General features: G+C 40.4%; 1 protein-coding gene across 1 annotated transcript; it reads left to right on the forward strand.

Annotated features, from left to right (window-relative positions):
* Nucleotides 1-21030: 21030 nt before the first annotated feature.
* Nucleotides 21031-22319, forward strand: LOC140962595 (uncharacterized). The gene is made up of 3 exons (XM_073421548.1): nucleotides 21031-21260; nucleotides 21345-21456; nucleotides 21837-22319. The coding sequence occupies exons 1-3, from the start codon at nucleotides 21031-21033 to the stop codon at nucleotides 22317-22319; spliced, it is 825 nt and encodes a 274-aa protein (XP_073277649.1).
* Nucleotides 22320-22762: the final 443 nt, after the last annotated feature.

A 22762-nucleotide genomic window follows, 5' to 3' on the forward strand; every position in this document is an offset into this window, starting at 1 on the left:
GTTATGCCGTTGATTTGAATTATATTCAGATTAATCAGATTTAGTGTTGAATTGAGAATGAAACATTGATATTACGATTCTTGATATATCGTTTCAGCTATACAGAGACAGTCTTGAGTTCAGAACTTCAATTGCATTAGACCGAGACTACAAACGAAAGGTATAAGTCAATGTGGTATTGGGAGATCGACACAAGTAGGATATACTTGTGTTTCCCTAAATGACATACTATTTGTTATTATTTGCATTGATTTGATTTGATATGCTTGTTCTATTGATGTATAGAGAGCATGTGTTAGACGAATATTAGACGAGTGATCTTATGACAGAAGTATTTGACAGCGACGGGATCGCCACGGGCACATTGCACGATGTCACAAGATATTGTATTGGCGATAGTGCCACAGTCTGTGACGGATAGGTCAAGACACTTGATGTTTGGTTATATCGACGTGGATAGAATCCGAGTTTGTTCTATTACTGTTGCTCGATATAGGAATACCAACGTCTGGAAAGCGGGATCCCTAGACTAGGATTGAGTCTAGTCTGAGTCGTGGAGTCAAGAGTATGATTGATAGTTTGATATTAATTATGTTTCAGATTTTGATATATATCTGATATCTGCATCTGCTTCATGCTTTATATTAATTATATGATTGCATGTTTCGTTGATTTATACTGGGATTTATTCTCACCGGAGTTATCCGGCTGTTGTCATGTTTGTATGTGTGCATGACAACAGGTGGGACAGGTTCAGGGTCGAGGAGATTAAGAGAGAGATCGTGATTAGAGTGGAGACTACGGACTTGATCTGAAATAGGGTTGAACACTTGATATTTAGTAGTTGAACCTTAGTTTGTAAATGATTGTATATAGTACAAGACTTGTACTTTACTTTTATACTGATATGTATCGTAGAGTGATTCCATTACGTTCCGCATTTGATATTATATTTAAAAAAAAAATTTAGACCCTGTTTATTATAATTGATAAATTAGTCCCAATGACGATTAAGAACATGATTAGCGTCCGGGTCCCCACAACAGGTGGTATCAGAGCGATAGATCCTTTAGATTGAGATAGAAGCTAGAGAGCGGGGTAGATTGAATTTTTTTTCCCTTGCCTATGAGTGCTAGCATGATCAGAAAGGGACTGAGACAGATTTGTCAATTGTGATTGCTAACCCTTTTGATAATCAGATATGCCTCCTCGAAGAATACCAGAACAGGGTAGCACTTCAAATCCTCCAATGGACGTGACAGCAACGCCAATGGAGACATTGTTAAAGAGATTTCAGTCATTCCATCCGCCGACTTTGAAGGGTACTGAGACTTCCGTGGATTGTGAGAGTTGGTTGGACGATATTGAAATGCTGTTTGAGTCCCTGGACTACACTGATGAGCGGAGAGTGAAACTGATAGGGCACCAGTTACACGATGTTGCAAAGAACTGGTGGATTACAACAAAGAAGGCATTGGAACATCGAGGTACGGCTATTACCTGGAATGTGTTTAGAACTGAATTTTATCAGAGGTTCTTTCCAGTGTCGTACAGGAAAGACAAGGGAGCCGAGTTTGCCAATTTGAGACAGGGCCAGCTAAATATTGAGGAATACGTGGCCAAGTTCTCTACACTGCTCCGATTTGCTCCACATGTGGCCGAGAATGACGAGGCTGTTGCGGACCAGTTCATAAATGGCCTAAATCCTGAAATCTTTACCTTGGTGAATACCGGGAGGCCGAATATTTTTACTGATGCCTTGAACAGAGCCAAGGGAGCCGAAGCCGGTCTGATGAGACAGAGAGGAGCTTCGTTTGTGCCACAAGCACCGAGACCCCAGATGCCTCCACCATCTCCCCGATTTGAGAGTGGCAGTGGTAGTGGAAAGAAAGAATTCCTGAAAGCTAGGGGGAAGCAGTTCAAGAAATCTGGAAGTATTTCATCAAGTTCTAGTGGCTCGAGACCGACCGGTCAGGGCAAGAGTTATACAAGACCCTATTGCAGCACTTGTGGAGGGAAGCATTCCACAGAGCAGTGCCGAGGAGTGTTTGGCAGTTACCGTATTTGTAGGCAACAGGGACATTTTGCTCGAGTTTGTCCCCAGAGAGATACTCAGAGGTCACAGGGTACCGAGTCATCTGGATCAGTAGCTCAGACTGGTAGACGACCAGCTGCAGTCCACTCCTTTCAGCCAGCACCATCCAAGTCACAGTCGAGTCCAGGAGGAAGCAGACAGTTAGCCAGCCTCCTAGACAGCAGGCCAGAGTGTTCGCTTTGACTGAGGAGCAGGCTCAGGACGCACCAGACGATGTTGTTGCAGGTAACTGTTTTATTTCTGGTTATCCTGCCTATGTATTGATAGATACTGGTGCATCACATACATTCATATCTGAACGATTTACATTGATGCATTCTTTGCCTATTGAGTCATTATCTGCTGTAGTGTCTGTCTCTTCTCCGTTGGGGACAGGTTTGATATCAGTGAAATCTGTGAAACGTTGTATGCTACAGTATGATGGGCATGAGATTGAGTTAGATTGTAATGTGCTTAGGTTATCTGATTTGATTGTATTATCGGTATCGATATGTTAACCAAGTACAGAGCCACTGTTGATAGTTTCCACAAGATTGTGAAATTCAGACCGGATATGGCTGATGAGTGGAAATTCTACGGTAAGGGTTCTCGATCTAGAATTCCTTTGATATCTGTATTGTCTATGACTCGATTGTTGCAGAAAGGAGCGGAGGGATTCCTTGTCTATTCAGTTGATTTACTGAAATCGAGTCCATCGTTGGCGGATTTGCCAGTGGTTTGCGAGTTTGCTGATGTCTTTCCAGATGAGATTCCTGGGTTGTCTACGGTTCGAGAAATAGACTTCAGTATTGAGTTGATGCCAGGTACAGTTCCGATTTCGAGGGCTCCGTACAGAATGGCACCGATTGATTTGAAGGAGTTGAAAGAACAGTTGGAGGATTTACTGGCCAAGGGGTATATCAGACAGAGTGTGTCTCCTTGGGGTGCTCCAGTACTGTTTGTGAGGAAGAAAGACGGTTCTATGAGACTCTGTATCGACTACCGGCAACTGAACAAAGCAACGGTAAAGAATAAATATCCCTTGCCTCGTATTGATGATTTGTTTGATCAGTTGCAGGGTTCATCTGTATATTCGAAGATCGATTTGAGATCTGGATACCATCAGCTGAGAGTCAGGGATTCTGATATCTCAAAGACAGCATTCAGAACCAGGTATGGACACTACGAGTTTATTGTCATGCCATTTGGTTTGACGAATGCACCGGCTGTATTTATGGGGTTGATGAACCGTGTCTTCCAGAAATATCTCAATGATTTTGTGATCATTTTTATTGATGATATTTTGATTTATTCGAAGAATATGATTGAGCATGCAGAACATTTGAGAACTGTGTTGAAAATTCTGAGAACTGAGAAATTGTACGCTAAACTGTCAAAATGTGAGTTTTGGTTGAGACAGGTAGTATTTTTGGGTCATATTATATCCGGAGATGGCATATCAGTTGATCCCAGCAAGGTTGAGGCGGTGATTTCTTGGCCGAGACCGACATCAGTGCCAGGGATTCGCAGTTTTATGGGTTTGGCAGGATATTACCGTCGGTTTATTAAAATTTCTCGAGCATTGCCAAACCGATTACTCAGTTAACTCAGAAGAATGCTCCGTTTGTGTGTTCAGAAGATTGTGAGTCCAGTTTTCTAGAATTGAAGAAAAGATTGACCAGTGCACCGATACTGACTATCCCCTCAGGTACTGGTGATTTTGTGGTTTATTGTGATGCATCTCACCGAGAATTGGGTTGTATTCTGATGCAGCGAGGGCATGTTATCGCCTATGCCTCAAGACAGTTGAAGCCACATGAGACTCATTACCCAATTCATGATCTTGAACTGGCAGCTATTTTATTTGCTTTGAAGATATGGCGACATTACCTCTACGGTTAGAAGTTTGAAATTTATTCTGATCACAAGAGTTTAAAGTATCTGTTTTCGCAGTCAGAATTGAATATGAGACAGAGAAGATGGCTTGATTTGCTGAAAGACTTTGACTGTCACATCAAATATTATCCAGGAAAGTCGAATGCAGCATCTGATACACTGAGTCGAAAGGTATGTTCTTTATCCTTATCGACGATTGGTGTTTCGAATTTGATAGAAGATTGCTGTTTGTCTGGATGGTATTTGAGACAGATAGTAGACCATTGAGATTATATGCAGTTCAAGCCGAACCAAAGCTGATTTTGAAGATTAAAGTGGCTCAGAAAGTTGATCAGAATGTACATAATTCGATATCGATGGTCAGAGCATGGCATCGATAAGAATATCAGGGCCTTGGGCTATCCCGATCTTGGGCCCCGATCGACCCAAGGCTATCCCGATCTTGGGCTCCCTCAAAGGGCCTTTTCCCTAACGGGCTTTCCATAGGCGTCGTACGGGTTACTCATAGAACTCTCCAGCCCATGCACTGGAGCTTGTGCCTTCCCAGTGTAATATCCCAACCTTTATCATGTTAATCTCTATGGTTTATTATTGTCATGATCATGTTTTATGATTTAATGGTTGAGATTATATTAAATGGTTATTGTTTATGGTGTTGTTTATTGAAATGGGATTGGAATGAGTATGGTTATATGTATTGGAATAGTTGTTGGAGTTATGTTATATAATTGTGATTGGGAATGGTAATGAATTAGTAGAATAGAAAGTTGATCTTGAGCCAAATAGGAAATGGAAGTGCATAAACGGTATGAAAAATATGACAGTAGTTGTGGTTTTTAGTCTAATGTTTTGTATATTGATCCAATTGATGTGAGGCCACTTCAATTAGAAAGATAAGATATAAGGCTATAACTTTCATGTTTTGAGTTTTGTTCAAATCATTAAGGAAGATGAGCCAAAAGTGGGCCGAAGTGTGTCGTGTGTTTCGTTGTTCCTGCACTGACACATGATGGGAGAATAGGCATAACTTTTTACTCCGACCTCCAAATGACCTGAAACCAGTGGGAGATTCAAGAAAACACATAGGGCTACAACTTTCATGTTGACCACGTTTGCTAATTCGGAAGAAAAAGTGCAGTTTTGGCCCTTGGACAGAGTGTACTGCCAAGAAAAATGAGTGATTTCCAGTGTGTACACAGACCTCCACACGGAGGGGGGCACGGGGTCCGTGTCTATGGCATAGAAAACACGTTTTTGGTGTAATTGAAGGCTTTTAAACGTGAGTCTAAACCCTTCTACTCACTTCCTGCTCTCCCATCGTTTCTTGCTTTCTCCTTTCAAGGTTTTCTCTCCTTCAATTTCTTACTTTAAGTGCCAAGTTCATAGTTGATTTCTTAGCTTCTTCCACTAAGATTTCAAGCTATAAGGTAAGATTTCTATTCTTGGAGTTGGAAGGGTTTGAAGTGATGAAGGTTTAAGTTGAATTGTTGATTCCTTGCATTAATGATAATGATTTATGGATATTATTGTGATTATTGTTGTAGGAATCATTCAAACAACATCATAGCAACCAAAGTGATTGTGGGTTGTAAGTAGAAACTTCTCCTTGTGCTCACATGATGAATATATGTATATAAGCCATGTTTATTGATAATTAGCTCCTTTCATTAGTATATAGTTGATCTATATATTGTTATATGTGCATTGTTCAAGAATTTCCATTGAATTCATTGATCAAGGAGCTAATACACCATTGTGCCTACCAAGTGTTTGTATAAATGCCTCAATGAGATTTCCTATGATTAAAGCCAAGTAATGATAGTAATTCATGCATGTCATTGGCCAATCACATGATTATAGAGTATCTCTCACAGTTTTGATATTTATATCAAAGAGATACTTACCACATGTCACAGGTCACAGGTCACAGACTATCAGTCCATTTCCCTTAACTTATGCCATGAAATACTATCCATATTGCCTTGATTATGTCATGTTCATTGAAGATGATATTGTTCTACTTTCATTGTCATTTCTATAGCCACGGTTTAAGCCAAAGTTATCTATATATGTACTTGCTATGTATAGCTTTCTACTTATTGAGTTTTATCTCATTTCAGTTAATGTCATGTGATGCAGGTGATAAAAAAGACTGAAATGGATGGTTCGAGGCGGGGGAAGTCATATAAAATGCCATGGGAAAGATTTTTTTTGGTTATGGGGTAGAGTGAACATTGAAAGTTTTAAATTATCATGTATTTTGTTATGTGACTGATGGAACAACAACTTAGGATTGGCTATTAGTTATGTGTGGAATGATATTTTGTGAACGATCATGTATATTAAATGCTTATGATATAATGGTATATCATTTCTTTCTTTCCTTTTAAAGACTAAGGCTTCCGCGTATGTTATTTATTTAAATCAAATGTCATGGGAGTGGGTTGTTTCAATTGGTATCAGAGCGAAAGTTCTTGGACCGTGTATGACTTCTTCTACCTAGGACAATCCGGTATGTTTTCAATCTTGCATCTATTGATTTTAACATTGAGCGTTGATCCTATTCCATCGTTATTGATGTATTTTTCTTCTTATCTATGTTAAAGTGAGCTTATGTGTAGAAAATGCTTCCTAAACGAAAGGTTACTGAAGGGGATGATAGGACCCCTACCACTGATAGGACTACCAATGTTGTAGATGAATTCAGTAAATTAATACAAGAACAGGCGAAAGTTCATGGTGAACAAATTCAACAGTTGTTGAGCCTGCGTACCGCAACCCAGGGTCATGGTCAAGGAAGGGGACAGAGTAGAGTGGAAAGCACCGAAGGTAGTTCTTATGACGTATTTAGGTGAATGATCCCTCCCGAATTTGTTGGCAGTCCTGATCCACTGGTAGCTCTTGAGTGGGTCAAGTCATTGGAGGCCATCTTTGATTACCTGAAGTTCAATGATAGAGACAAGGTGCGCTGTGCAGTCTTTATGTTGGTCAAAGCAGCACGTATTTGGTGGGAAGCCACCAAAGTTACAGTTACTGTTCGTGAATTAAAGTGGGAGGAATTCAAGGAGCTATTCTACGCCAAATATTTTTCACGAGAGGTTAGAGCTAAGAAAGTGAAAGAATTTCTCGAGTTGCGACAAGCTGCCATGACTGTCAATGTGTAATATCCAAGCTTGGTGATCGGTACGGTTTAAGATTTAATATGTTTATTGACTCCTTGGTTAAGTTTAAGTATAGTTTTGATGTTAAGAATTGAGATTTATGATTTATGGTATTGTGTTTATAGATGATGCATAGTTATATTGTAGCGGCGTTACGAGTAAATTCATGATAATTCGTATGTTGAGCCAATTGGTATGAGGCCAATTGTAGTGGCTAGATAATACATAGAGGTGTAACTTTCATGTTTTGAGTTTTGTTCAAATCATTGTGGAAGACAAGCCAAAAGCGCCCCGAAGTGTGTCGCGCGTACCGTCGTTCCTATAATGACACATGTTGGGAGAATAAGCATAACGTTTTCCTCAGAGATCAAATGACATGAGGCCAATTGGAGATGCAAGCCAAGACATAGAGCTACAACTTTCATGTTTACCACTTTTTCAAATTATGTCGGGAAGAGGCGTTTCAGAGGCGATCTTTGAGGCGGATGTGCGTAGAGCGGCGCTTGAGCGCCACCGGTTCTGTAAATTTTGTATCGGACAGTATGGTCCGCGCTCGAGCGGTAATTTATGACCGCTCGAGCGCCAGCTTAGTACAAAAGCGTGTTTTGGGTGAATTAAGGCATAAAACCGATTGAAACTCTCATTTTCTTCATTTCCCTTCTCTTCTTTTTCTCTCCTCCAACGTTTCCAAGTAGGGTTCTTCATTTTCTTCTTATCCTTTCTTTCAATCAAGCAATTAATCTTCAATCCGGAGTTGGAACTTCATCTTTTTAGAAAAAGGGGCAAAGGTAAGTGGTTTTTCTTCTTGTTCTTGAGTTATTGAAGATGGTGGAGTTAGGGGATGATAAGTGTGATAGATGTATTGTGATAAATGGTCATTTAATGTTATTATTTGGGTGTTGATGGTTAGTTTTTGGGTTTATTATTGTAGGATCACCATCAAGGTTTAAGAAACCAAGTGCTGCAAGTGTTGTAAGTGGAATTTCATTTCTTGTGCTCACATGATAATATATGTATGGTGTTTCAATGGTTTTAATGTGCTATTCCCTTCACTTGATTCATGTTATGTATTATTACACTTTGTTGTATATTATAGAGGCATTTTATGTCTCAACCATGTCAAAGGGAATACAAGAGAAAAGATAGTATTCAAAGTGTTTGATTTAATGTCCAAGAGAGAGTTTAAATGTTTTATTGGATTGATAGATACATAGTCAGAGATTGCATGCAATAAGTTGATCAACGACCATAGGCTTATATCCCTCAGAGTTATCGATTCATATCGATGGGATAGAGGCACAGAGACAGAGATACTATATAGATATCAATCCAACAGAGAAAAGAGAAATACCATCGTTATTGTTATTCATTCTATGATATTCATGTTTCAGAGTTGATGGTATTTAATGTTTTCAAAGCCACGTTTTACAGAGTATGGTATATGTACATTGCTATGTAAGAGTTCCACTTGCTGAGTTTCATACTCATTTCAGTTATTCATGTGATGCAGATAAGAGTGACGGGCCGGGACGTTGATTGGAGCCGGGGTCATATGCATAAGAGAGGGAAGGAAGAAGACTATCTTGCAAGTATTTTGACATGATCACAAAAATGAAGTTTTGTATTTTGTTGCCTCATTTGATTGATCATGTATTAAATTTTGTTTATATATTGAAATGTATTTTAAATCCTTCCTCCCTTCAAAGAAAATTTTAAATTCCGCTGTTTTTTTATGATATCGGGTCAGAGCGTTACATTTATTGGTATCAGAGCACCGTTCTTCGGACCAATGCATATGACTTCGTCTACTTTCAACAGTCCGGGTATGTCTTCTTCTACATCTATTCATTGTTATCTATTGATATATATATGATGTGAGCACATTGTAGAAGTATGCCTCCTAAGAGAAAGGCTTCAGAGGGTGAGGATAGTTCTTCCTCTAGAGTTGTCGATGAGTTCGGCAAGTTACTAAAAGAGCAAGCCAAGGTCCATAGTGAGCAGATCCTGGAGTTGCTCCGTATGCAAGGTACAGGCCAAGGTAGAGGACAAGGAAGAGGCCAAGTGGTTCAAGCAGTTGGAACCGACGGGGTATTTTCTGCTTTCAAGAGGATGGATCCGCCGGAATTTGCAGGAAGCACTGATCCATTGGTGGCTGTAGAGTGGGTCAAAGCTCTTGAGGCGATATTTGATCATCTCAAGTATGAAGACAAGGACAGAATCAGTTGTGCAGTGTTCATGTTAGTCAAAGCTGCACGTATTTGGTGGAATGCTACCAAGGTAAGTATTATTGTTCCGGCAATGAAGTGGCAAGAGTTCACGGATCTTTTCTATGACAAGTACTTCCCAGATGCACTTCGAGCTAGGAAGGTAACTGAATTTCTAGAGCTTCGTCAAGGAGGTATGAATGTTGATGAGTATATTCTGAAGTTCGAGGAGGGCTGTCTGTTTGCCCCATACATTGCATCCGTTGACAAAGACAAGGGTGCTCATTTCAAAAGAGGCCTTCGAGCAGAGATCAGGAGGGACATCAATATGTCTAAGGCTGTGACATTTAAACAGATTGTGGCTAAAGCATTGTTAGCCGAGCAAGATGAGAAAAACATTGCTAGAGAGAGACAGGCGAGGCAGCAGTTTGTTGCTCAAAGAGGGCAAGGTTCGAGCCAAAGGGGAAAGGACCATTTTAAAGGGAAAGGCAAGATAGAGCCGAGTTCTAAAGCACCGACAGTTCCATCTGATCCAGAGAAGCCGTTGTGTCCCAAGTGTAATGCCCAAGAATTGTAGGTTGATAAGATGAGATTATGAAGTTTGCATGAAAAGACACCGCCCCCGCGCCCCAGTTTCAACCGCACCCGCGGTGTAAGGGTAGAGAGTAGAGTTTTGAATACAAGAGAGACCCCACCCGCGGTCCAAGACATACCGCACCCGCGGTTGTAACTCATGAAACGTGAAGAAGTACAGTAGGGTCACCGCACCCGCGGTCCAAGACATACCGCACCCGCGGTCGTTGATTTTGAAATGTTGAAGGATTGCCGTAGCCTGAGCGCACCCGCGGTGAAAAAGGTCGCTGTTTCTGAATTTTTAGATGGGGCTGCCGAGAGCTAAGAGCACCCGCGGTCAGAAGTGAGCGCACCAGCGGTGCGACGTGTTATGTGAAAAATAAAACATGTGTCCTTGCCATGCATATAACATGTAATCTTCCATTCTCCCTTCATTCAGAATTAGACCACCAAAGGAATCCATGGGAGAACTCTCAAATTTTCTCAAAGCTTAAGAAATTGATTTCACACAAGCCGATCATCCGATTTTCGATTCGAGACTAGATTTGTACTCATCTCATCAAGGGCTATCTAAGGATGTAAGTATTGTTACATTTCAGCATGGTTTGAAGTTTAAATGTTGGGAACTTTTGATATAAGTGAGATTAGGTGTTCTTATGATAGAGGTGATCGTATATTCGAAACCGGATCGAAGAACTGATATCGTATGCAATTTGTGCAAATTCCAGCATATATGTGTATGAAATTATATCAAGTTTGAGCCTTGTGGATTGATGTTGTTGGGGGGGTATGAGTTATGGTGATGATATGGTATTGATGATGCATTGTGGAGATTTGAGTATTGATATTTGAGTTGATCGGTATCGAGAAACTATGTCGTTATGCCGTCGAAATATATCGAAATTGAATATTGATATGAACATGTATTGGTTTGAATTGTAGATTAATATTGTGCATCTCAACATTTCCATTTCAGATTAGGATTGACAGAGTGATATCCCAACTTCGAGACTTCGATTTATTCCAACGACAAGAAGGTATAATTCATGTTGATTCGGGAAGATATAACTCGAATTAGATCTGATTTGAGTTTCCCAAAATCACATACTAGATTGTTACCTTTTTATATGTTGATGCTTTGTTTATAGATTTATATTCAAGCATTTAAGATAGGAGAGTCATTGGTAGACTTGCCAAGCTAGACGTTCGGTGATATCGACGCATAGGAGCAGATTTCCTCCGATTGTAGACATTCGATACAGAGGACCGAAGTCTGGGAATAAGACGTACCGCCACCACGATTGGGAGAGTAGGTGGGAGACTTGTTACGTCTTATTCACACCGGGATCCCTAGAATTAGATATGAGTCGAGTCAAAGAATAAGAGTCGAAGAGTTTTATCTGTTTTCACTAACGTGCTATAAACATTGATTTATGTTTTATTATGTTGTGTTTACTCGCATGACATGCATGTATACATGTTTTATACTGAGATTTGTTTTCACCGGAGTATCCGGCTGTTGTTGTGTCTGTATGTGTGCATAACAACAGGTGGGACAGGATCAGGGTCACGCAGAGGATGAGAGATCGAGATAGCGTGGAGATTACGGGCGTAGAAGGTTACTAGTGGTTTCTTACTAAACATGTACTGAATTTATAAAAACTAGTATGTTAATTGTAGACGAACACGTGAATGTTATTTAGAGTTGAATAAGATGACAGTATTTTATATAATGTTTTGTGCTTGTTTATATACATTTGAATAAATGTTAAAAGCAAAATTTTGACCCACATTTTCTAGCAAAGATCCAATTAATCCCAAAGATAATCGAGTTAGAGCCCGGGTCCCCACACCAAGTGTAGTAGGCATCATAGGGGAGAGTGCAGATTTGGTACTCACACTTGCTATCGATGTGGTACTGCAGGCCATATTGCTAAGGACTGTCCGAGAGGATCGAGTAAAGAGAAGGTGCAGGGTCGCATCTTCACCATGACGAAGGAAGGTATAAACCCTGATTCTTCTGTGATCTCTAGCACTATCTTAATTTCAGGCAGAGTAGCTACGACATTGATTGATACAGGTGCTACTCATTCTTTTATGTCTGAACTATTTTTGAGATCTTTGGGTTTAGTTCCTTCTATTCTTCCCCTCCAGTTTAATGTTGTATTGCCTTCGGGAGATGTGTTGTGCCCGACGTCTATTGTGTATGCTTGTTCTGTTCAAATCGATGGGCGAGTGGTTTATGCCGATTTGATTGTTATTCCGATGGTTGCGTTTGATATTATACTTGGCATGGATTGGCTATCAACTTACCGTGCAGTGATTGATTGCGTTGCTAAGACGGTGAAATTTGCAGATGATGGAAATAAGGAAGGTATGCTNTCTTTGAGTTCTATGATTCAGAAGCCGTTGTTGTTGGACTTGGAACGAGAGGAGATAGCTTTGGTGGTTCCAGGAACCATTGCTCGTTTTTCAGCGTTGGTTATTCGGGCTACATTGACGGACATGATCCGTAGAGAGCAGGCTATTGATGTTCAGTTGTTAGAGTTGAGAGCTAGAGCAGAGGAGAGAGGTAATTCAGAGTTCGGGACGAATAGAGATGGTTTGGTGACATTCAGAGGCCGTATTTGTATTCCTGTTGGTGATGTTATTCGGCGAGACGTTTTGACAGAGGCACATACCGCGCCATACTCGATACATCCAGGTAGTACCAAGATGTATCAAGATCTTCGTAGACTTTATTGGTGGCCAGGTATGAAGAAAGATATTGTCATGTTTATTTCTCAGTGCCTAACCTGTCAGCAGGTGAAAATCGAGCACCAGAGACCTGCTGGGACATTGCTATCATTGCCGATTCCTCAATGGAAATGGGAGCATATTACGACAGACTTCGTGATTGGTCTTCCCAGAACGCAGAAAGGCTATAACTCTATTTGGGTTATCGTTGATCGGTTGACCAAGTCAGCTCATTTTCTCCCTGTCAAGACAACGTATTCCATGAACCAATATGCCGAAGAGTACATAGCAGAGATTGTTAGACTTCATGGTGTCCTGTGTCGATTGTGTCTGATCGTGACCCTAGATTTACTTCAGAGTTTTGGAAGAGTTTGCATAGAGCCTTGGGTACACGGTTAGCATTTAGTACAACATATCACCCTCAGAGCGACGGTCAATCATAGAGAGTTATTCAGATTTTGGAGGATATGCTCAGAGCTTGTACTATAGACTATCTTGGTAGTTGGGATTCCAAATTGCCTCTTGTTGAGTTCACGTACAATAACAGTTACCAGGCGACGATTGACATGGCACTTTATGAAGCACTTTATGGCAAAAAATGTAGATCTCCCTTGTATTGGGATGAGATTGGTGAGAGGAAGATGTTGGGTCCAGAGTTGGTCCAACAGACAGCTGATGTTGTTGCTGTTATTCGAGAGAGGATGAAGACAGCACAGTCGAGACAGAAGAGTTATGCCGATGTGCGTCGTAGGCCATTGCAGTTTGAGGTTGGCGATCATGTGTTCTTGAAGATAGCACCTCTTAAGGGTGTGATGCGGTTTGGCAAGAAGGGAAAGTTAAGTCCGAGATTTATTGGTCCATTTGAGATATTGGACAGAGTCGGTGATCGAGCTTACAGGTTAGCCTTACCGCCAGATCTCGATAGAGTTCATAATGTTTTTCATGTCTATATGCTCAGGAAATATATTCCGAATCCTTCCCATGTTCTTCACCACGAGCCATTGGATTTGACGCCGAGTTTGACGTACCAAGAGATTCCAGTCCAGATTCTGGATCGCAAAGTTAAAGTATTAAGGAATAAAGAGATCGACATTGTTAAAGTCCTTTGGAGGAATCAATTGATTGAAGAAGCCACGTGGGAACCAGAGGATGAGATGAAAGAAAAGCTTCCTGAGTTGTTTGCGCAGTGACGTCAATTTCGGGGACGAAATTCCTCTAAGGAGGGAAGATTGTAATATCCAAGCTGGTGATCGGTACGGTTTAAGATTTAATATGTTTATTGACTCCTTGGTTAAGTTTAAGTAAAGTTTTGATGTTAAGAGTTGAGATTTATGATTTATGGTATTGTGTTTATAGATGATGCGTAGTTATATTGTAGCGGCGTTACGAGTAAATTCATGATAATTCTTATGATGAGCCAATTGGTATGAGGCCAATTGGAGTGGCTAGATAAGACATAGAGGTGTAACTTTCATGTTTTGAGTTTTGTTCAAATCATTGTGGAAGACAAGCCAAAAGCGCCCCAAAGTGTGTCGCGCGTATCGTCGTTCCTATAATGACACATGTTATGAAATAAGCATAATGTTTTCCTCAGACATTCAAATGACATGAGGCCAATTGGAGATGCAAGCCAAGACATAGAGCTACAACTTTCATGTTTACCACTTTTCAAATTATGTCGGGAAGAGGCGTTTCGGAGGCGATCTTTGGGGCGGCTGTGCGTAGAGCGGCGCCCAAGCGGTAATTTATGACCGCCCGAGCGCCACCGGTTCTGTAAATTTTGTATCGGACAGTATGGTCCGCGCCCGAGCGGTAATTTATGACCGCCCGAGCGCCAGCTCAGTACAAAAGCGTGTTTTGGGTGAATTAAGGCATAAAACCGACTGAAACTCTCATTTTCTTCATTTCCCTTCTCTTCTTTTTCTCTCCTCCAACGTTTCCACGTAGGGTTCTTCATTTTCTTCTTATCCTTTCTTTCAATCAAGCAATTGATCTTCAATCCGGAGTTGGAACTTCATCTTTTTAGAAAAAGGGGCAAAGGTAAGTGGGTTTTCTTCTTGTTCTTGAGTTATTGAAGATGGTGGAGTTAGGGGATGATAAGTGTGATAGATGTATTGTGATAAATGGTCATTTAATGTTATTATTTGGGTGTTGATGGTTAGTTTTTGGGTTTGTTATTGTAGGATCACCATCAAGGTTTAAGAAACCAAGTGTTGCAAGTGTTGTAAGTGGAATTTCATTTCTTGTGCTCACATGATAATATATGTATGGTGTTTCAATGGTTTTAATGTGCCATTCCCTTCACTTGATTCATGTTATGTATTATTATACTTTGTTGTATATTATAGAGGCATTTTATGTCTCAACCATGTCAAAGGGAATACAAGAGAAAAGATAGTATTCAAAGTGATTGATTTAATGTCCAAGGGAGAGTTTAAATGTTTTATTGGATTGATAGTTACATAGTCAGAGATTGCATGCAATAAGTTGATCAACGACCATAGTCATTTGGGTTGACGAACGCTCTGCCAGTATTAATGGATCTAATGAACCGGGTCTTCAGGCCATGTCTGGATAACTTTGTTATCGTTTTCATTGACGATATCCTGATTTATTCCAAGACTCGGGAACTTCATGCCGAGCATCTCAGAACTGCATTCCAGTTGTTGAGGGAAAAGCAGTTATACGCAAAGTTGAAAAGTGTGAATTCTGGTTAGAGCAAGTATCATTTTTGGGCCATATCGTTTCGAGAGAAGGCATTGCAGTGGATCCCATGAAGATTGAAGCGATTAAAAATGGCCTATTCCTATGAAAGCCTCCGAGGTGCGTAGTTTTCTTGGTTTGGCAGGTTGTTATCGATGTTTTATTGCCAATTTCTCCAAAATAGCCCTACCATTAACCAATCTGACAAGGAAGGCGGTGAAGTTTGAGTGGACAAACGAATGCCAACATGGATTTCAAGTGTTGAAAGACAAGTTGTTATCAGCCCCTATCCTAGCACTTCCGTGCGGCACTGAAGATTTTATTGTATACACTGATGCGTCAAAGATGGGACTTGGAGCTTGTGGGGACCCGGGCGCTAATTCATTTCTTAATCATTCTTGGGAATAGTTGGATCAATTAAATCAATTGGGTCTAAATTTTTTTTTAAATACCGTGCGGAACATAATGTAATCAATCTGATGTACATATCACAGGTTAAAAGTACAAGTCTTGTACAACGTTGATCCATATCAAACTAGGGTTCAACAACTACATATCAAGTGATGAAACCTATTCTACTGCTGGGTCCGAATCTCCACGCTAATCTTTTTCTCTCATCATCTTCTTGACCCTGATCCTGTCCCACCTATTGTCATGCACACATACCGACACAACAACAGCCGGATAACTCCGGTGAGAATAATATTCCCAATATAAACAATGTGTACATGCAATCATATGAATCGATATAAAAGCATGCAACAGATATCAATAACATGTATCATAATCTGAAAGACATGAATCAATATAAAACTGTAACTAAACTCGTAACTCAACATCTCAGACTCAACTCATATCTAATCTAGGGATCCCGATTCCTGGACATTGGCATAAGATAATAGAAGCCGATCTGCTCCTACACAACATCGATATAAACCAAGCATCCAGTGTCTTGACATATCTGCCAAAGACTTGGCACCTCCGCCATTGACTAGGCACCTCCGCCCTGACTCAATACATGCCTTGCTATAACTAAACAGACTAAGAATATCAATCTCATAACTTGCAAACATCAATGCAATCAATTAAGTATGTGATTTAGGGAAACTCGAGTTAGATCTAACTCGAGTTATATCCTCCTGGTTCAACATTGATTTATACCTTTCTCGCAGTTTTGACGAAGTCGAAGTCTGGCTGGAGATTCAAAGCTGTCAATACTCAATCTGGCAATGACAACATCGAGGAGTACAATATCAATATACCACTCAAATCAATACTGGATATAATCAGAACTCAATCTAATGCTGTTTCAACTGCATAACTGCATGATTTCAATATACCCAGCAATACAAATATCAATAAATGCCAATCTCAACTCATAATAGATCGACAAACATAATCTGATTCAAATCTGTATAATCTCAATCAACTCAACTCTGAAAAATCATAACAATTTCATACGGTATCCGTTCTTCAATTCGGTTTCGATTATACGATGTCTAATATCTCAAGAACAACATATATTAATCATATCTGATTCCCTCAATATCATATTTTCAAATCATATCAAAACATAAGAAAACTTACGTCTTCTCGAAGTTTTTGTCGAGAGGAGCACGGAAATGTATTCGGAGTGAAAATCAGACGGGCGGATCCCGCAAATTCACAATTCGAAACAAACTTCAAGCTTTGAGGGATTTCTACCTGAACTCTCGAAGTCTTCTGATAGGAATGAAGGGGAATTACAAATTATATACGTGCAACAAGCATGGCAAAGACAAGTGTCGATTTTCTGTTCAGCATGCCTCGCGCATATGCGCGTCCAATACCGGCGCATATGCGCGAAACTCTCTGTCTCGGTGTCTTGGCTTCTCAACTTCTAGAGCATATGCGCACCTTCTTCTTCCGCATATGCGCGAGACCTACGGCCTCCACATAATTCCAGTCCACCAGCTCGCGCATATGCGCGCCCTCATTTCGCGCATATGCGCGAGGTTCTCCGCCTCGGTAACGGCCCTGCGCGCATATGCGCACATTTCTGCCACGCATGTGCGCGATACCTACTGTAGCTCACATATGTCAACTCATGCATTTCCAATTCTGGTCTCGACATGGTCCGTCTATAATCGCAACAAGTCATAATCATTAATCTCTGATTAACATAATAAAAATCTCGGGCATTACATTTCTCCCCCTCTAAGATACAATTTCGTTCCGAAATCACAGGCAGGCAAATCATATCAGATACAATAGTGAATGTAGAACAGAAGCTGAACAGGAAACTCACATCAATAGAATAACTCTGGGAATTTCTGTCTCATGTCTGATTCAGTCTCCCAGGTACTTTTCAATGCCATGACGACTCCATTGAACTTGCACAAGCGGAATAGTCTTTGTTCTAAGTTGTTTGTCTTTACGATCAAGAATCTAGATCGGTTTTTCGAAATAACTCAGAGTCTCATCAAGATCTGCCTCATCTGGCTGAAGGATATGAGATGCATTAGAAAGATATTTCCGCAATAAAAATACATGAAAGACATCATGTATCACGATAGAGAAGACGGTAAGGCGAGTCGATAGGCACGATCTCCTATCTTCTCGAGAATGTCATATGGCCCAATATATCGTGGAGACAACTTTCCTTTCTTGCCAAATCTTACAATGCCTCTGAAAGGAGAAATCTTCAGAAATACTCTGTCTCCTGCCTCAAATACCAACGGTCTTCGTCGAACATTGGCATATTTGGCCTGTCTGTCTTGAGCTGTTCTCATTCTCTGTCGAATCAAATTCACTTTCTCTGTCATATCTCGAATCATATCAGGTCCAATCTCAGGTACCTTAAAGAAATCATCTCAATAAAGAGGGGATCTACACTTCTTACCGTACAACGCTTCAAACGGTGCCATCTCTATACTCGTTTGATAGCTGTTTTTGTACGAAAACTCATAAAGTGGCAAAAAATCTTGCCAACTAGTGCTAAAATCAAGCACTATAGCTCCAGCATATCCTCCAGTGTCTGGATAGTCCGCTCTGACTGTCCATCAGTCTGAGGATGATATGCGGTACTCAGATGTAACTTCGTACCTAAAGCCTGCTGCAAACTGTGCCAAAAGTGCGAAGTAACCCGAGGATCACGGTCTGATACAATCGACTTCGGCACTCCATGCAATCTGACCACTTCTTTGACATAAATCTCTGCCATTCGTCATCTTGTACGGAATAAAACATGCTGATTTGGTCAATCTGTCAATCACGACCCAAATCGCATCATAACCTCTGGAGGAACGTGGTAGCTTCGTCACAAAATTCATAGAAATGTGATCTCATTTCCACTCAGGAATAGACAAGCTATGTAACAAACCTCTTGCTTTCTTTCTTTCGGCTTTCACCTGTTGGCAATTCAGACATCTGGCTACAAACTCTGCAATATCTGCTTTCATCTGTTTCCACCAGAACTGTCTTTTCAAATCGTTATACATCTTTCTACTACCAAGATAAATACTGAATCGACTACAGTGTGCTTCTGACAATATCTGTTGTTTCAAATCTGAAACATCTGGCACAACAAGACGATTATTCACATATAAGACACTTTCACTATCCTGATACTCGGATTGATTTCCTGCTCTGATCATCAAAATCGAGTTTTGAACATTCTGATCAACTTTCTGAGCTTCTTTAATTCTCAAAATCAGCTCTGGTTCGACTTGGATAGCACACAATCTCAGTGGCTTACAATCTGTCTCAAATACCAATCCAGAAAACCAGCAATCTTCTATCAAATGTGAAACACCAATCGTCGAAAAGGATAAAGAACATACCTTTCGACTCAGTGCATCAGCTGCTGCATTAGACTTCTCTGGATAATATTTGATTTCACAATCAAAGTAATTCAATAATTCAAGACATCTTCGTTGCCTCATGTTAAGTTCTCACTGTGAAAACAGATACTTCAGACTCTTGTGATCAGAATAAATCTCAAACTTTTCACCGTAGAGGTAATGTCGCCAAATTTTCAATGCAAATTCAATCGCAGCAAATTCAAGATCATGAATCGGGTAGCGAGTCTCATGAGGCTTTAGCTGTCTCGAGGCATAAGCAATGACTTGGCCTCGCTGCATCAAAACACAACCCAATCCTCGGTGAGAAGCATCACAATAAACAACAAAATCACCAGTACCTGACGGAATAGTCAACACTGGAGCACTGGTCAATCTCTTCTTCAACTCCAAGAAACTGGATTCACCCGACAATATATCATGCCAAACCCATAAAGTTGCGTATCTCTGGTACAGATGTCGGTCTCGGCCAACTGATCATGGCCTCAACTTTGTTGGGATCAACAGAAATACATTCTCTAGATATAATGTGTCCCAAAAATATCACCTGTCTTAAAATACAAGTATGTGGTTTAGGGAAACTCGAGTCAGATCTAACTCGAGTTATATCCTCCCGGTTCAACATTGATTTATACTTTTCTCGCAGTTCTGACGAAGTCGAAGTCTGGCTGGAAATTCAAAGCTGTCAATACTCAATCTGGCAATGACAATATCGAGGAGTACAATATCAATATACCACTCAAATCAATACTGGATATAATCAGAACTCAATCTAATTCTTTTTCAACTGCATAACTGCATGATCTCAATATACCCAGCAATACAAATATCAATAAATGCCAATCTCAACTCATAATAGATCGAGAAACATAATCTGATTCAAATCTGTTAATCTCAATCAACTCAACTCTGAAAAATCATAACAATTTCATACGGTATCCGTTCTTCAATTCGGTTTCGATTATACGATGTCTAATATCTCAAGAACACTATATATTAATCATATCTGATTCTCTCAATATCATATTTTCAAATCATATCAAAACATAAGAAAACTTACGTCTTGTCGAAGCCTTTGTCGAGAGGAGCACAGAAATGTATTCGGAGTGAAAATCAGACGGGCGGATCTCGCAAAATCACAATTCAAAAAAAACTTCAAGCTTTGAGGGATTTCTACCTGAAATCTCGAAGTCTTCTCATGGGAATGAAGGAGAATTACAAATTATATACGTCCAACAAGCATGGCAAAGACAAGGGTCGATTTTCTGGTCAGAATGCCTCGTGCATATGCGCGTTTAATACCGACACATATGCGCTAGACTCTCTGTCTCGGCGTCTTGGCTTCTCAACTTCTCGCGCATATGCGCGCCTTCTTCTTGCGCATATGCGCGAGACCTACGGCCTCCGTATAATTCAAGTCCACCAGCTCGCGCATATGTGCGACCTCTTTTCGCGCATATGCGCGAGGTTCTCTGCCTCGGCAATGGCCCTGCCGCGCATGTGGGCGATACCTACTGTAGCTCACATATGTCAACTCATGCATTTCCAATTCTGGTCTCGACGTGGTCCGTCTATAATCGCAACAAGTCATAATCATTAATCTCCGATTAACATAATAAAAATCTCGGGCATTACAGAGCTGTACTGATGTAGCTTGGGAAAGTAATCGCTTATGCTTCTCGTCAGTTGAAAGAATACGAGAAGAATTATCCCACCCACGATCTTGAATTGGCAGCTGTGGTCTTCGCATTGAAAATATGGAGGCATATCTGTATGGCGAGAAATGTGAAGTTTTCACAGACCACAAGAGCTTGAAATATCTATTCTCACAGAAAGAACTCAATATGCAACATTGGAGATGGTTAGAACTTGTTAAAGATTATGATGTGACCATTAGCTACCACCCAGGTAAAGCAAATGTCGTTGCAGATGCTTTGAGCCGCAAGTCAGTTTCTTTTTTGAGCTCATTGATTCAGAAGCCGTTGTTATCCGAATGTCTAACATGTCAGCAGGTAAAGATTGAGCATCAAAGACCTGCTGGAACTTTGCAATCTCTCCCAATACCTCAGTGGAAGTGGGAGCACATCACCATAGACTTTGTAACAGGACTTCCAAGAACTCCAAAAGGTTAAAACTCCATCTGTGTGATTGTTGACAGGTTAACCAAGTCGGCTCATTTTCTTTCGGTCAAGACGAAGTTTACAATGAACCAGTATGCTGAAGTCTATGTAGCTGAGATTGTGAGACTTCATGGAATCCCTGTGTCAATTGTATCTGATCGTGACCCTAGGTTTACTTCTGAATTCTGGAAGAGCTTGCATAGAGCCTTGGGCACCAGATTAGCTTTTAGCACAGCATAACATCCTCAGAGTGATGGGCAGTCAGAGAGGGTGATTCAGATTCTTGAAGATATGCTGCGAGCCTGCACAATTTATTTTCCTGGTAGCTGGGATTCTAAATTGCCACTTCCGAAATTTACGTATAATAATAGTTATCAGGCGACGATTGGCATGGCAACAATGAGGCATTGTACGACAGAAAATGTAGGTCACCGTTGAACTGGGATGAAGTCGGTGAAAGAAAGATGTTAGGACCAGAATTGGTCCAACAGACAGCTGATGTGATTGCTTTAATTCGGGACAGAATGTAGACGGCCCAATCCAGACAGAAAAGTTATGTCGATATCCGAAGAAGGCCTTTGGAGTTTGAAGTTGGAGATCACGTATTTGTCAAAATTGCTCCTCTCAAAGGCATTATGAGATTTGGCAGGAGAGGAAAGTTGAGGCCAAGATTTATCGGCCCATTTGAAATTCTAGACAAGATTGGAGAAAGAGCATATCGTCTAGCCTTACCACAAGACTTGGATAGAGTCCACAATGTATTTCATGTCTCAATGCTCAGGAATTACATCTCGAACCCTTCCCATGTTCTCAGACATGAACCGTTGGATCTGATGCCGAACTTGACTTATCAAGAAGTACCAATCCAGGTTTTAGATCGCAAGGTTAAAGTACTGAGGAATAAAGAGATTAGCATTATCAAGATTCTTTGGCGTAATCAGTTAGTTGAAGAAGCAACGTGGGAGCCAGAGGAGGAAATGAAACAGAGATATCCTGAATTATTCGCACAGTAATGGCAATTTCGGGGACGAAATTTCTTAAGGATGGGAGAATTGTAAAGCCTAGACACTCGTATGTTTCTGATTAAGGTAATGATTATGATTAAGTACGTTCATTATTCCTTTTATGGTTTATTATGATGATCGTTTGGGATATGTGATTTAATGGTGATGATTTATAGCTTCAAGTTATGATATGAATGGAAATGAATGATATAGAATGGATAGAGAATGGATGGGTAGAATATAAAGTTGATATTGAGCCCAATAGGTAATGAAAATGCAAAAACGGTATGAAAATTGTGGCAGTAGTTGTGGTTTTTAGCATAATGTTTTGTTTATTGATCCAAATGATGTGAGGCCACTTCTATTAGAAAGATAAGACATAAGGCTATAACTTTCATGTTTTGAGTTTTGTTCATTATGGAAGACGAGCCAAAAGTGGCCCGAAGCGTGTC

This window comes from Primulina huaijiensis, chromosome 17 (genome assembly GCF_012295235.1).
Source record: "Primulina huaijiensis isolate GDHJ02 chromosome 17, ASM1229523v2, whole genome shotgun sequence".
Lineage (NCBI taxonomy): Eukaryota > Viridiplantae > Streptophyta > Magnoliopsida > Lamiales > Gesneriaceae > Primulina > Primulina huaijiensis.

What these genes read in the sequence shown, in the direction of transcription:
- LOC140962595 (XM_073421548.1), top strand. Translation starts at nt 21,031, where the DNA reads ATGCAACATTGGAGATGGTTAGAACTTGTTAAAGATTATGATGTGACC. An exon ending in CTCCCAATACCTCAGTGGAA is followed by an intron (nt 21,261 to 21,344) that starts GTGGGAGCACAT and finishes GATTGTTGACAG; the next exon opens with GTTAACCAAGTCGGCTCATT. An exon ending in ATGGAATCCCTGTGTCAATT is followed by an intron (nt 21,457 to 21,836) that starts GTATCTGATCGT and finishes GACAGAATGTAG; the next exon opens with ACGGCCCAATCCAGACAGAA.